Here is a 16,950-nt window from a genome sequence, read left to right on the forward strand (position 1 = left end):
GCCGGGACCGGAGCGTGTGGCTGCCTGTGTTTCTATGCCAGCGGCAGTGCCAGCTACTTATGCACAAGTTTCTCGCATTGCACTCGCAAGTGTGACCCTGGCCTAAATAATATGCTCATGCCTAATGCCAACTGAAAAATCACTCTGCGTTTTTCCCTAAACCTGTTCTCACTGTCTAAGGCTGGTTTCACATTTGCGTTTAAATCCGCAGCGTTTTAAACGCATCCGCAAGTGGTGAAAAAAAAGCATGTAAACGCGTACAAACGCTGCCTTTTTTAGACGCATGCGTTGTCGCATGCGGTTAAAAAAACGCCGTGTTTGTACGCGTTTACATGCGGTTTTTCCTGCGTTTGCACTTTTGGTACGCATGATGAGAAATTTCACAAGCTGGTTTTTGTTCATTCTGCTTCTCAAAAATCGGAATAAAAAGCAATCAAAAATGTCTCGTGCCCGAAAATGTTACCAATAAAAATGTCCCGCAAAAAACAAAACCTCACATGACTCTGTGGACCAAAATATGGAAAAAAATTTAGCTCTCAAAATGTGGTACCGCAAAAAATATTTTTTGGAATAAAAAGCGTCTTTCAGTGTGACAGCTGCCAATCATAAAAATCCACTAGAAAACCCCTTATAAATAGAAATCAAACCCACTTCATCAACTCCTTAGTTAGGGAAAAATTAAAAAATTAAAAAAATGTTTTTATTTCCATTTTCCCATTAGGGTTAGGGCTAGGGTTAGGGTTTGGATCCCTTTGGGGTTAGGGTTACGGTTTGGATCCCTTTGGGGTTAGGGCTAGGGTTAGGGTTTGGATCCCTTTGGGGTTAGGGCTAGGGTTAGGGTTTGGATCCCTTTGGGGTTAGGGTTAGGGTTTGGATCCCTTTGGGGTTAGGGTTAGGGTTTGGATCCCTTTGGGGTTAGGGTTAGCGCTAGGGTTAGGGCTAGGGTTAGGGTTAGAGTTTGGATCCCTTTGGGGTTAGGGTTAGGGTTTGTAACATAGTAACATAGTAACATAGTTAGTAAGGCCGAAAAAAGACATTTGTCCATCCAGTTCAGCCTATATTCCATCATAATAAATACCCAGATCTACGTCCTTCTACAGAACCTAATAATTGTATGATACAATATTGTTCTGCTCCAGGAAGACATCCAGGCCTCTCTTGAACCCCTCGACTGAGTTCGCCATCACCACCTGCTCAGGCAAGCAATTCCAGATTCTCACTGCCCTAACAGTAAAGAATCCTCTTCTATGTTGGTGGAAAAACCTTCTCTCCTCCAGACGCAAAGAATGCCCCCTTGTGCCCGTCACCTTCCTTGGTATAAACAGATCCTCAGCGAGATATTTGTATTGTCTCCTTATATACTTATACATGGTTATTAGATCGCCCCTCAGTCGTCTTTTTTCTAGACTAAATAATCCTAATTTCGCTAATCTATCTGGGTATTGTAGTTCTCCCATCCCCTTTATTAATTTTGTTGCCCTCCTTTGTACTCTCTCTAGTTCCATTATATCCTTCCTGAGCACCGGTGCCCAAAACTGGACACAGTACTCCATGTGCGGTCTAACTAGGGATTTGTACAGAGGCAGTATAATGCTCTCATCATGTGTATCCAGACCTCTTTTAATGCACCCCATGATCCTGTTTGCCTTGGCAGCTGCTGCCTGGCACTGGCTGCTCCAGGTAAGTTTATCATTAACTAGGATCCCCAAGTCCTTCTCCCTGTCAGATTTACCCAGTGGTTTCCCGTTCAGTGTGTAATGGTGATATTGATTCCCTCTTCCCATGTGTATAACCTTACATTTATCATTGTTAAACCTCATCTGCCACCTTTCAGCCCAAGTTTCCAACTTATCCAGATCCATCTGTAGCAGAATACTATCTTCTCTTGTATTAACTGCTTTACATAGTTTTGTATCATCTGCAAATATCGATATTTTACTGTGTAAACCTTCTACCAGATCATTAATGAATATGTTGAAGAGAACAGGTCCCAATACTGACCCCTGCGGTACCCCACTGGTCACAGCGACCCAGTTAGAGACTATACCATTTATAACCACCCTCTGCTTTCTATCACTAAGCCAGTTACTAACCCATTTACACACATTTTCCCCCAGACCAAGCATTCTCATTTTGTGTACCAACCTCTTGTGCGGCACGGTATCAAACGGATCCCTTTGGGGTTAGGGTTTGGATCCCTTTGGGGTTAGGGTTAGGGTTTGGATCCCTTTGGGGTTAGGGTTTGGATCCCTTTTTCATATTGATGGTGGCTTAGGGTTAGAGTTTGGATCCCTTTATCACCTTGATGGTGGGGGGTGGCTTATCAGTGTCTAGGCTTGTTTTTCTCTATGGAAACGCATGCGTTCAAAAACGCAACCAAACGCATGTGTTAAAAACGCATGCGTTTACATAGACAGCAATACGTTTTTTTTTTACGCAATCGAACGCATGCGTTTTTTTGCGGCAAGAAAACGCCTCTAGACATTACTACATGTTGCATTTCCGCGCCAAGACTCAAGCATCGAAAAGACGCATGCGTCGTCAAACGCGGCAAAACGCGTACAAAAAAAACCGCCTGCATTTTTAATGTTAAATATAGGAAAACTGAACGCATGCGTTTATATGTGTTACAAACACAACGGCAAAAAACGCAAATGTGAAACCAGCCTAAGCTCCCTCTTTGCATTCATTAAACATTCATTTTAGACACTTGCGTCACATTCTCAACTCTGATACCTGCTCTTCTCATTCCTACACATTCACCTTTGTGTACTAGGGTTCTAGTAGCCAGTAAAATTATATTTTTAGCTGACCTGGTCCTTGTCCCCAATTAGCAAAATATCTAAAACATATTTTGTGTATCTCAGTGGTGAATTTTCAATTGTTCCATAATGTAATACAGAAAGGACTGTACTGACGCTTCATCGCGATCACAGATCAAAAATAGATCATCGATTGTTGGCGCCCGTACCACTTAATACAATGAGAAAATGGATTAGTTGGAGTAAAAATACAGATCTCCTTCCACAATGCCATTACCAAACCTGCAAGGGAGGAGGAGAATTTTGATCCCATCGGGGCCGCCTTCACTTGTAGGTTGTCGTGTTGTCAAGCAAGAAAAAATTATGGCTAAATACTCAATACCTCTAAAAATAAGTTACTGTATCCTGTTAGCGTAATTACTATATTTCTTGAAGTGATGAGCCAGCGCGATTAATGCGACGTCATCGAGGATATAGGAATAAAGCCCCACGACATCACGTTACCCATTTGCAATCATCACACCATTCAAAATCATAGAACTATTTAAAGGGGTTCTCCAGGACTTTAACATTGATGGCCTATGTTTAGGCGACACCTGGCACACCCGCTATCTGCTGTTCTTAGTGCTGTCGGTGGCCGTAACTGCTCAGTTGCGGAGCTACACAGTTATGTCGGCTGTATAGCAGCTGCGGTCAAGCACTGCATATCCATCAACTATTCAAATCAATAGGGGGAGGATGAACAGTACTCGGCCACGGCTACTATTTTGTTGACAGAGCTGTGCTGCGCAGCTCCACAACTGAGCAGTTCCGGCCTCCGCCAACATCGGGAACAGCTGATCAGTGGGGGTACCTCTGTTATGGATCTGCAACACAGGACTAAGGTAGAAATGGGAAAACTGACCCTGCACTATGACTAGGCTGAAACCCTACGATGGAGTGGGCGACCCATTCTTTGCGAATAGACCTACCGACGATCCTAGGTTAATCTCAAGCGAAGACCTATAGATAAGGGGAAGGGGTACCCTAAAAGAACTAAGCACTGGGTCAAAAAACGGGTCACCTCCTAATAGAAAACACAGAGAAGGCCGCAGAAACCAATAGAAAACAGAAACTAAGGCTAGCAGAACCAGCGGTACCAGCACTGCACAAATAACATACACAAAACACAAAGCAAAGCACCAAGCCAGAGCTCAAGCAGATTAACACTGTTGTCCAGCAAGGACTGGGAGGCAGGTGCTGGTTAATAAAGAGTGAAACAAACACTTGACCCAAGACAAACTCAGTACCAGAGGAAAAAGACCATCAGCCAGAACTCCACAAGAAAATGGCGGATAGTCACAAACTAAACAGATTCTAACAGTGAGCATTGCACCCCCACCGAACATTGGTAACCTCTCTTAAGGATAGGCCTTTACAAGCGACTATAGTCCCCCTCCCCAAGCCAGGAAAAAACCCGATCATCCAAGTAATTTCAGGCCAATATCCCTTCTAAATACTGACCTCAAGCTGTACTCCAAAATCTTAGCAAATAGACTCTCCGATGTAATCCCTTCCCTGGTGCACAGAGACCAGGTTGGATTTATCAAATCTAGACTGACATTGGATGGCACCAGACGAATGATTGACCTCATCCATGTGGCGGGGAGGGACCGGATGCCTTCTCTGCTCTTATCCCTGGACGCAGAGAAGGCGTTCGTTCGGGTGCATTGGGGATACCTGTTTGAGGTTCTGGACAGATTCGGATTTGCGGGTAATATTGCTAAAGCAATCACTCTGCTATATTCGCACCCATCAGCATCGGTTTCTGTCTCTGGAATTATGTCGGATAGGTTTATTATTACTAACGGGACGAGACAGGGGTGTCCGCTATCACCCCTTATATTCGCTTTGGTGATTGAGCCTCTAGCGCAGAAAATTATAACACACTCGATGATATCAGGAATTCAGGTGAATAAAACGGAACACAAAATAGGTTTATTTGCTGACGACATCATTCTAGCGTTAACAAACCCGACAGAATCATTACCGGCAGCAATGCAAGTAATCGATTCATATACTAAAATATCATATTATAAGCTGAACGTGTCTAAATGCCAGGTATTAAACCTAACCCCTTTCACAAAACACCCCAAAAACTTTGAGAATAAGTACCCTTTTAAGTGGGAAAATGACAATATTGAGTATTTAGGTATTCAGCTAACACTCTCAGCAGATAAAATGCTATCATTGAATTATGAGTCTCTAAGGAAGAAAATCCAAACTGACATGTTACGCATGAAGAAACATCAACTGTCATGGCTGGGCAGGATTGCATCGGTGAAAATGTTCATTCTCCCACAAATACTGTATTTGTTCCGCAATCTCCCCATCATATTCCCAATGAAAATATTAAAAGAGATTCAAGCAATGATTTTAAAATACATTTGGCAGGAGAGAAAACCCAAGAGTCCAAGCGGACACCCTTTACATCCCTATGAGTAAGGGTGGGCTAGGGTGCCCCTCAGTGGTCCGGTACTACAGGGCCGCATTATTCGAACAGTTACGATTCATGTGGAATAATGATGATGATCGGCACTGGATAGCAATTGAAAAACATTTGATGAGAACCTCCAATGTCTCAGCTTTTTACCATGCACATCAAACTATAGCCCCTAATAGAAACCTTAAAATGTCCCCAACAATAGACGCGGCTCTGGAGCTATGGAGTGTGTTGATTAATAAATTAGGCCTTATACAAACCGCATTCCTCAAAGCTCCTATAGAGACACTGGAGCATTGTATCCCGGACCTCAAACTTAAAAATTGGAATTTACCCAAAACCACCTCAATTGGGAACTTGTGTGATGGGGAGGAATTAATTACTTTTACATCATTGCGAGATAAATACAATGTCCCTCAAAGGGATTTTTACAAATATTTGCAGATCCGGCATTTCCTAACTGAAAGGAAAAAACAGATGCCTGCACCGCCATCTAAACTTTACTCTATGCTGATGACCCCGACATCACAGATTAGGGCGCTGTCCGCAAGCTACGACTGTATCTTGGAGAATACCCTGCCCTCTCTAACTACATACCTGCAAAAGTGGGAAAAAGACCTAAACTGCACATTCACAGCGGATCAGTGGAGGGCATCCTTCTTAATTATTGGAAGCCAATCTAAATGTACTAACCACATAGAAAACGCCAGGAAATTGTTATATCGGTGGTATTTCACTCCCAGTAGATTGTCTAGGATGTTCCGCAGTTCCCCAGACACGTGCTGGAGGTGTGGAGACCCCTGTGCAGACATGTTACATATATGGTGGAGTTGTGACAGAATTAGAGGTCTGTGGGAAGCCATAGATCATCTGAGGTTCCAGATTTGTGGTATACCGGTGACTCTTAATGCACAGCAGGCGTTACTCGCTATTGATTTGGACTCGTTTCCCTATGAGCTCCGTACGGTGATTGTACATATTCTTGTAGCAACAAGAATCAAAATTGCTAGTTACTGGAAAAACTCCAAATGCCCCTCACTGCCCGAGGTCGTATCACCGATCAACGAAAATTGCCTATCAGAAAAAATAATCGCTACATCTAATAATAATATAGCTCAATTTCATAAAAAATGGAACAATTGGTTATCTTTCTGTTTAAATACCGTTCTTAAATAACTTTGCAGATTCACATATAGAGAATGTGATTGGATAGTTATTGTAATGTCACCATTTCCCCTATCCTCTTCCCTTCCCTAATCCCCATAACGTTGTGTTAATTATTAAGAATTTAATGTCAATAAGATGTAATGCTCGACACAATTTGTAAATAAATAAAAATTTATGTTTCAAAAAAAAAAAAAAGGATAGGCCTTCAATTGCAACGTCCTAGACAACCCCCTTTAAGAACTTCCTTATTGTCCTTTAAATATCTAGGTGAGTTTTGCACTAATAATCAATCTATTAGGTGAACTCAACCATTCAATGAGTAATTTCAAGGCTACAACTTTAGGATGAAAATCGTGAGGGAGGAATTTTTATGCAATTTGTTTCATCCATGAAAAATTGGTATTCATAGAGTTAGAGATTAGAGGGATTTTCCAGGTTATAGTTGATTTAAAAAACAAACAAAACTGTGCCTTACTCCAGTGCTTAGTGTCTATCTCTGCTCTTCTATGTTTGTTATTGTGTAAGGCGCACCTGGTGAGTTGGATCCACCAAACATCTGGTCCGGTTGGGAACACGGATCCCGAAAGTTGATGCAGCTTTCTTGAGGACAAGTGAACCCGTGTGGCCTTGGAAGAGACAGCAATCACAGAAGTAGTAGGACAAATGTAGAGGAATCCAGCAGAAATGAATGGGAGTAAAAGCAGATAGTGGAGCACACCAAACAGAACTCTGGAGTTTAATACTGAAATACATGTTATGTCTTAACTAGATGGTGGCCCGATTCTAACGCATTGGGTATTCTAAATATGTATGTATGTATGTATATAGCAGCCACACAGTATATAGCACAGGCCACATAGTATATAGGAGCCATGTAGTATATAGCAGACAAATACTATGTGGCCTGTGCTATATACTATGTGGCTGCTATATACATACATACATATTGTAGAATACCCGATGCGTTAATACAGGCCACGCAATATATAACAGTGGCCATGCAGTATATAACACAGCCCAAACAGTATATAATACAGCCCACGTACTATATAACACAGCCCACGCAGTATATAGCAGCCACGCAGTATATAACACAGGCGACGTAGTATATAACACAGGCCATGCAGTATATAACACTGGCCACGTAATATATAGCACAGCCCATGCAGTATATAACACAGCCCACATAGTATCTAACACTCGCCACGTAGTATATAGCAGCCACGCAGTATATAACACAGCCCACGTAGTATATAGCAGTGTGGGCACCATATCCCTGTTAAAAAAAATAATTAAAATAAAAAATAGTTATATACTCACCCGCCGGGATCCAGCGAAGCTCTGGCGATGTGCACGCGGCTGCCGCCATCTTCCGTTCCCAGGATGCATTGCGAAATTACCCAGATGACTTAGCAGTCTCCGAGACCGCTAAGTCTTCTGGGTAATTTCGCAATGCATCTCTGGGAACGGAAGATGGCGGCAGCCGCGCGTGCCTCGGCGGACTACGGAAGGTGAGAATAGCAGGTTTTTTGTTTTTTTTATTATTTTTAACATTACATCTTTTTACTATTGATGCTGCATAGGCACCATCAACAGTAAAAAGTTGGGGACACACAGCGTTAACGGAGTGTGTTACCCACGGCATAACGCTGTCTGTTACCGCTGGCATTAACCCTGTGTGAGCGGTGACTGGAGGGGAGTATGCGGGCGTCGGGCACTGAATGCAGGGGAGTAGGGAGGGACTAATCGGACTGTGCCCATCGTTGATTGGTCGCGGCAGCCATGACAGGCAGCTGGCGAGACCAATCAGTGACGCGTGATTTTCGTTACGGAAGTTGTAGACAGACAGACGGAAGTACCGCTTAGACAATTACATATATAGACTAGATGGTGGCTCGATGTATGTATGTATATAGCAGCCACATAGTATATAGCACAGGCCACGTAGTATATAGGAGCCATGTAGTATATAGCAGACAAATACTACATGACCTGTGCTATATACTATGTGGAACAGCCCACGCAGTATATAGCAGCCACGCAGTATATAACACAGGCAACGTAGTATATAACACAGGCCATGCAGTATATAACACTGGCCACGTAATATATAGCACAGCCCACGCAGTATATACCAGCCACGTAGTATATAACACTGGCTACGCAGTATATAGCAGCCACGTAGTATATAACACTGCCCACGCAGTATATAACAGTGGCCATGTAATATATAGCACAGCCCACACAGTATATAGCACAGCCCACGGAGTATATCACACAGCCCACATAGTGTATAACACTGCCTATGTTGTATATAGCAGCCACGCGGTATCTAACACAGCCCACGTAGTATACAGCAGTGTGGGCACCATATCCCTGTTAAAAAAATAATTAAAATGAAAAATAGTTATATACTCACCCCTGGAATCCAGCGAAGCTCCGGCGATACGCGCGCGGCTGCCGCCATCTTCTGTTCCCAGGATGCATTGCGAAATTACCCAGATGACTTTGCGGTCTCGCGAGACCGCTAAGTCTTCTTGGTAATTTCGCAATGCATCGCCGGGAAAGGAAGATGGCGCCAGGCGCGTGCGGCTCGGCGGACTACGGAGGGTGAGAATAGCAGGTTTTTTGTTTTTGAGAATAGCAGGTTTTTTGTTTTTTTTATTATTTTTAACATTACATTTTTTTACTATTGATGCCGCATAGGCAGCATCAATAGTAAAAAGTTGAGGACACACAGGGTTAATAGCAGCGGTTACAGAGTGCATAACCCGCAGCATAACGCGGTCCGTTACCACCGGCATTAACCCTGTGTGAGCGGTGACTGGAGGGGAGTATGCGGGCGCCGGGCACTGATTGCGGGGAGTAAGGAGCGGCCATTTTCTTCTGGACTGTGCCCGTCGCTGATTGGTCGTGGCTGTTTTGCCGCGACCAATCAGCGACTTGGATTTCCATGACAGACAGAGGCCGCGACCAATAAATATCCGTGACAGAAAGACAGACAGAAGGACAGACAGAAAGACGGAAGTGACCCTTAGACAATTATATAGTAGATGGGCCTAAAATATCATTAGGGAGATAACGTCACTGAATCCCACTGGCCAACCTGCAAAACCTGCCATGGAGCACAACAGAGGGCAGCGGACTAAGGTGAAGGGAGCAGAGCCCAGGATACCCGGGACAGGTGTGTAACAGATTGTCTGTCACATTAACAACGCTGCAGCCAGTAACTGAGCTGAGCTCCTATGAGGGAGGTTATGTTGATTAAGCCATGAGGAAGAACCGGAGTGTTGGAATCACGTTGGTAGGGAGGTCATGCTCTTTACAGTCACTGTTTGCACCATGTTTTTAACGGATTTTCAATTAAATACAGATTTTTTTTAAATTAAAGCAGTGGTGTCCCCCACAAGTCTTTTTCCTTATGGGTGGGCATGGTATTATTGTAGCTAACACTTAGCTATAAAACAAGGGATGTTTCCAATCACTGACAGCAAGAGAAATAGAAAGGTTTGCTATATTCATTATTCAATGATATAACTTCAGTTAGATGAAGGCCTCATGTCTGATGTATAGAATCTGTTGGGAAAAAACTGTATGCCTATAAAATCGGAGGTACAAGAGCATACTGCCACCTTATACAGAGCAGTATACATAACCATGGTAAGAATGGACATAGGTAATATTCATAAATCTGTTTAAATTAAAAATAGTTTTCTATTGATGGGTTTTTAGGCCATATAAACGTGGGATAAATGAGTTTCCGGTGTGTTGCTCTCTTAAAGGAAAAGAGCAGTGTGTGGGTCCAAAGATCATAGACTACAAGACAGATGAAAGCTCGGAAGTTCCCATCCTAGAAGATACGTCTTCATCACCAATGGATGTCCAGTACTGTTGGCAGGTTTCCACAGATATTGAGAACACAGAAAGGTAATTTCAGTATGAATCCATGAGAATCATGTGTCAACACTGGCTAGGGACGCACTGCGATTATGGCCACGGTGGGGCACACGTGCATATGAGATATGTGTCCGACAATGGCCCAGGCATCTCCACCATAGGCACCCATGGTAAGAAGACATATAGGGCCAATTCAGACTGGCGTTTTAGATGTCATCCTTGATGAACAGTGCGCTGGAGAAAGATGCGCCAAATTCATTGAGGTGTGAAATCGGTGCATCTTTCAACTCACGTGCGCTACTACCGAAAATCTTACTCCAATTAATCCTGGGGTACATTTCTGTCTAATTTTTGTGACTGAAAAAGTGTTGTGTTCAGGCCGAAACGTGTAACATGTTTGTTTTTTGAAGTACATGGAATAAAAATCAAGTGAGTGTCGGTCTTATGTTATTTGCAATGGGGCGCCAACCCTAGACACGAGCCCCACGGATTTTGAGTGCTGACTGGAATTGATGTTTATTGGGCTTTTTGCGTCTGAAATTGCGGTCTGCTGCTCTTTCCTATACAAATGTTATGGAGACCTATACCGGCCAGACAGAGGCCAAGAGAACACACTTTTGACCTTCATCTGGCGAGTTTAGGCCATTGGAAATGTTGAAGTATATGTCAGGAAATGTTCCCATTTGTAAGCGTGCACTTAGCCTAACACTGTCTTTGTTGCCCGTAGCAACCAGTCACAGTTCAGCTTTCATTTTTTCTCAGCAGTTTACGAAATTAAAGCTAAGAGCTGATTGGTTCTTATGGCAACAAAAGTAGTTTTACTATTAGACAGAGTTAACTCTTTAACGACATATGACATGTCTCTGACTTTGATTTGGGCTCACATGGCGAGCTCGTATCTTTCCCAGCCGATGATGAATGAATTATTTAGTCATCATCTGCCACTAACAGCCGCGGGTGGATTGGAGTTCCGGCCATGGCTATTTGATAGCGGTATTTAACTTAGGCTTGGCTCTCATTTGCATACGGGAGGGCTGCGGATGGCAGCGTACTTCCTCCCTGAAACCCCACCAATGCTCCGCCAACTCTGCATGCGTCCTTCTTACCTATCTTTAACATTGGGTACGCAGGGACATGCGTTGTATGCGGATGCGTCTGCATGCGGCAATTTTAGCTGTGTGGTGACGGCACGGAAACACAACATTTTGTGTTTCCGTGCGGTCGCCACACATCTCAAATTGCCTCAATTTTTTAAAATGCACATATTTGGTATCTCTGCTTTCATAAAAGTCTGATTTCTCAAGATATAAAATAAATTAATCCAAACGGTAAACGGCATAATTTAGAAAAATAATCAAAACACCAGAATTAGTTTTTTTTGGGACGCAATAAAATGCAATAAGATGCATCCAAAACATTGTACCTACCCCATAATGGTATAAGTAAAAACGTCAGCTCAGGGCGCAAAAAAGAACCATCACCTAGCCCCAGATACTGAAAATTCAAAACGTTACAAGTCTTGGAAAATGGCGACAAAAGCACATTTTTTTAATTTACAAAATAACTATACATGATTGGTATCTGCATCATCGTACTGACCTGGAGAATCATATTGCCAGGCAAGGTTTACTATATAATGAAAAACCTATATGGTCAGAAATAACATTAGGAGTAAAAAAGATAGCAGAAAAAAACAATAGCAATGTCTCCTTACTCATCAAATAACAAGTAGAATATACAGTATGTATTACATAGATGCACAAAATATTAAAAACAAAAAGGATAGGAAATACAGAAAAAGGGTCCAGTGGTACCTAAATATTAGAAAGTGCTCATACAATCTATCAAAGTCCTCAGAAATAGTTCAAAAATTCGTATTGGAATTTTTTTCACTTCTCTAGGTATGTATCCAAGGAAACATCCGTATATTTGGGTAAAAAGATAAGACCACTTGTATAAAAAGTATATGGGGACACTCAAACACGAAATAAAGCATCACTCCAGCGGGTTTGTTTTCATCGCTGGAGTAGTGTTGTAAACGTGAGCCCCCTGCCCTTGGTCATATACACCCTCCGGCATCTTCACCACTTTTTGGCAACGCTCCGGTCACGTCATCTTGTGAGCGCAGCTTCTCACTGGCCGGAACTCAGAAACTATGTTACAAGTAGGGATGAGCGGGCCTGCGGAAGCTCGGGTTCTGGTACCTGTTCTGTCTATTCTATGAACTCTCTGTTTTTACCTAATAAGTCCACTAGGGGGAGCCATGGTATTGTGCTTTTTCTACATTTGATTGGTGTTTGAGTGTCTCCATATACTTTTTTATAGGAGTGATCTTACCCTTTTGCCTTTCCTTTGATTCCTTTACAATACGGATTCTTGATCTATTTATGAAGACTTTGATAGATTATATGAACACTTTCTAATATTTAGGTACCACTGGAACTTTTTTCAGTGTTACTTATCCTTTTCAATTGTTTTTCAAATTGTATGCATCTATGTAATAAAGATATTCTTCTTGTTATTTGACAAGTAAGGAGTCACTTCAATTTATGTTTGTTTTTTTCATTTTCACCATGTAGTGAAGATGGTATATAAAAACCCAAAAAACAGTTGTGGAATTGCTGTTTTTGCAATTTCACTGCACTTGGTATTTTCCCCCATTCCAGTGCATCACATCTATTTATACAATTGCCTTGTAATGTTTTCATTTCCTGTTCTGTCCAGATGTCACCGTATCCCAGAATTCCAAGCAGAGGAAGTTCACCGACCGCCATATTGGTACACCCAAGTGATGGGTGTCTCAATATGGAAACTGCTGCTGGTACCAACCTATTGTGCGGTACCACCAGCGGAACACCGTCACACCACTCACATACACACACACTGTATACGCCGTACACACACATTCACACAATCTCACACACTCACACTTTCACACTCTTAGGCTATGTTCACACTTTGCAGATTCCACTGCGGATTTTTCCGCAGCAGAATTCCAAAATCCGCAGTGAAAACCCGTCGCGGTTTTTACTGCGGATTTATCGCGGTTTTTACTGCGGTTTCTTCTGCGGATTTTCATCTGCAGTTTTCTATTGGAGCAGGTGAAAATCCGCAGAAAAGAAGTGACATGCTGCGGAATGTAATCCGCAGCGTTTCCGCGCGTTTTTTTCCGCAGCATGTGCACAGCGTTTTTTGTTTCTCATAGGTTTACATTGTTCTGTAAACTCATGGGAAACTGCTGCAGATCCACAGCGGTCAAATCCGCTGCGGATCCGCAGCAAAAACCGCAAAGTGTGAATATAGCCTTACATTCACACTCACATTCACACTCAAACTCACACACTCACATTCACACACTCACATTCACACTCACATTTACACTCTCAGGGCTCCTTCTCACTTGCGAGAAATTTGTCCGAGTCTCGCAGGTTAAAACCCTGCTCTGGCGCCGGCACTCCAGAGCGGAGCGTGCAGAAGCACAGCAATACATGAAGCTGTACGCTCCGCTCTGGAGTGCTGGTGCCAGAGCAGGGTTTTAACCTGCGAGACTCGGACGTATTTCTCGCAAGTGAGAAGGAGCCCTTACACTCACATTCACACTCTCACTCTCACACACACACACTCTCACATTCACACAGTCACGCAGCCTCTTGCGCAGTACCACCAGCGGAACACTGTCGCGAACACGCTGCCGGGATCAGCCGAATGATTCACTGACTGCCGCCATCTTTGTACAGGAGGAACGCATGCGCAGTTTTAATGTGACCGCCGCTATCTGTCTGCACAAAGATGGCGGTGGTCTGATTTACTGCGCCTGCACGAATTACGCGCAGGCGCAGTGAATCATTCGGCTGATCCCGGCGGCAGATGCGCGACGAGTCTACAGGCAGAGGAAGCCAGTCACATTAAAGGGATTTTTCCGAAGAACGAAAGTTAATTTAAAAAATGTACTGTGTCAGACCGTGTACAGAGCATACCACATCTCCTGGGCAGTGGAGGAAGCAAAAGATAATAACAATTTTTAAAATGAACTTTTGTTTGTGGGAAAACCCCTTTAAAAAGTAAATATCAACTCCAACATGGCTCCTCGTAAAAAGTACACATGCGGAATCACCGCATCCTATACATAGACTGTGTAATTTATCTTGCGGAGATTGAGCGTCTCCGCAAGATAAATAGACATACTGCAGTCTAGAAAGATGCGCTTCATGTGCGTATACGCAGGTCTGCCACCTGCGTCTTTGAACGCATAGTGGAGATGGGATTTCAAAGAATCCCCTCCACTATGCTGTAACATCTGGCCGCTGCGGATTGGACGTTGCGGCTGTCGGCTGTATGCAGCGCCCAATCCGCAGAATTTCCTGACCATGGAAACATACCCTTATTGTAGTAACAATTAGGCCGGCTTCACACTCAGCGTATGAAAATACGGTCCGTATATTACGGCCGTAATACACTGAAATGTCCCGAAAATAGTGGTCCGTAGCTCCTCCGTAGGCAGGGTGTGTCAGCGTTTTTTGCGCATGGCATCCTCCGTATGTAATCCGTATGGCATCCGTACTGCGTGGTTTTCTCGCAGGCTTGCAAAACCAACATACCGCTATAGAAATGATCCATGTGTCCCAAAAAGAAAAAAATATATATGTATATATATATATACTGTCTATATATATATATATATATATATATATATATATATGTCATTAGACACATATATGTATATATATTAATATTTATTCCAGCGCTATACAGCTTGAAAGCCGGTAATTCAATTACCGGCTTTTTCTTTCTCCTTCTTAAAACCCGACATGATTTGAGACATGGTTTACATACAGTAAACCATGTCTTCTCTCCATTTTTTTTGCAGATTCCACACTACTAATGTCAGTAGTGTGTATCTGCAAAATTTGGCCGTTCTAGCTCTTAAAATAAAGGGTTAAATGGCGGAAAAAATTGGCGTGGGCTCCCGCGCAATTTTCTCCGCCAGAGTAGTAAAGCCAGTGACTGAGGGCAGATATTAATAGCCTGGAGAGGGTCCATGGTTATTGGCCCCCCCCTGGCTAAAAATATCTGCCCCCAGCCACCCCAGAAAAGGCACATCTGGAAGATGCGCCTATTCTGGCACGTGGCCACTCTCTTCCCATTCCCGTGTAGCGGTGGGATATGGGGTAATGAAGGGTTAATGCCACCTTGCTATTGTAAGGTGACATTAAGCCTAATTAATAATGGAGAGGCGTCAATTATGCCTAGAAAGCCTGGGAGCTTTCTAGGAAATTTCCCACGATCTATGAACATCCAGCAGAGGGCGCCTCACCGCAAATGAAGCTAAATATAGCTCATTGATCTATATTTAGACTCATTCCCCGGGGTTTTGCAGCGAGGAGCAGCCTGCATTAGCAAAGCTCCTTGCTGCAAAATGTTTTAACCCCTTCAGAAGGATTTACATCGTTGGACGTTACAGATCTGCGGAGGGTAAGTATATTGTTGGTTTATTATGTTTTTTCTTTCACAGAACGAGGGTCTTCAGTGATTGGATTGGGCGTAGAATAAAATACTCCAACAACCATTGTTTTTATTTCATTAAAATAATTTTAAATAATGTGTTTGTGTTTTATTTAACCCTTTCATTCAATTGGATTAATAATGGATAGGTGTCATAATTGACGCCTCTCCATTATTAATTAGACTTAATGTCACCTTACAATAGCAAGGTGGCATTAACCCTTCATTACCCCATATCCCACCGCTACACGGGAATGGGAAGAGAGTGGCCAAGTGCCAGAATAGGCGCATCTTCCAGATGTGCCTTTTCTGGGGTGGCTGGGGGCAGATATTTTTAGCCAGGGGGGGGCCAATAACCATGGACCCTCTCCAGGCTATTAATATCTGCCCTCAGTCACTGGCTTTACTACTCTGGCGGAGAAAATTGCGCGGGAGCCCACGCCAATTTTTTCCGCCATTTAACCCTTTATTTTAAGAGCTAGAACGGCCAAATTTTGCAGATACACACTACTGACATTAGTAGTGTGGAATCTGCAAAAAAAATGGAGAGAAGACATGGTTTACTGTATGTAAACCATGTCTCAAATCATGTCGGGTTTTAGGAAGGAGAAAGAAAAAGCCGGTAATTGAATTACCGGCTTTCAAGCTGTCTAGCGCTGGAATAAATAGTAATATATATACATATATGTGTCTCACTGACATATATATATATATATATACCTATTCTATGTGTACACATTTATTCTACCTATTGGACTGTAAGCTGTCAGTGTGATTTTACTGTACACCGCACTGAATTACCGGCTTTTCTCTCTAACAGCGCTGCGTATTTCTCGCAAGTCACACTGCTTGTCCGTGTGAAATCCGTATTTTTCACGCTTCCATAGACTTTCATTGGCGTATTTCTTGCGCAGTACGGTGACAAACGCAGCATGCTGCGATTTTGTACGGCCGTAGAAAGCCGTATAATACTGATCAGTAAAATACGGCAGATAGGAGCAGGGGCATAGAGAATAATTGTGCCGTATTTTTTGCGAGTTTTACGGACGTAGTTTCTGCGCTCTTACGTCCGTAAAACTCGCAAGTGTGAAGCCGGCCTTAGAGTGCATAATTTAAAAAGTGAATATGGTACAGCTGATT

At 43.0% G+C, this 16,950-nt stretch overlaps 1 protein-coding gene across 2 annotated transcripts in view; it reads left to right on the plus strand.

Annotated features, from left to right (window-relative positions):
- RGS7BP (regulator of G protein signaling 7 binding protein) overlaps window positions 1-16,950 on the plus strand; it is a 213,762-nt gene that overhangs the window by 179,514 nt on the left and 17,298 nt on the right. For both annotated transcript variants that reach the window (XM_069749344.1, XM_069749352.1), the window contains exon 4: window positions 10,194-10,338. In XM_069749344.1, coding sequence (XP_069605445.1) covers window positions 10,194-10,338 — 145 coding nt within the window. The remainder of the gene's footprint in view (window positions 1-10,193; window positions 10,339-16,950) is intronic.

Source organism: Ranitomeya imitator, chromosome 1, assembly GCF_032444005.1.
Source record: "Ranitomeya imitator isolate aRanImi1 chromosome 1, aRanImi1.pri, whole genome shotgun sequence".
Taxonomy (NCBI): domain Eukaryota; kingdom Metazoa; phylum Chordata; class Amphibia; order Anura; family Dendrobatidae; genus Ranitomeya; species Ranitomeya imitator.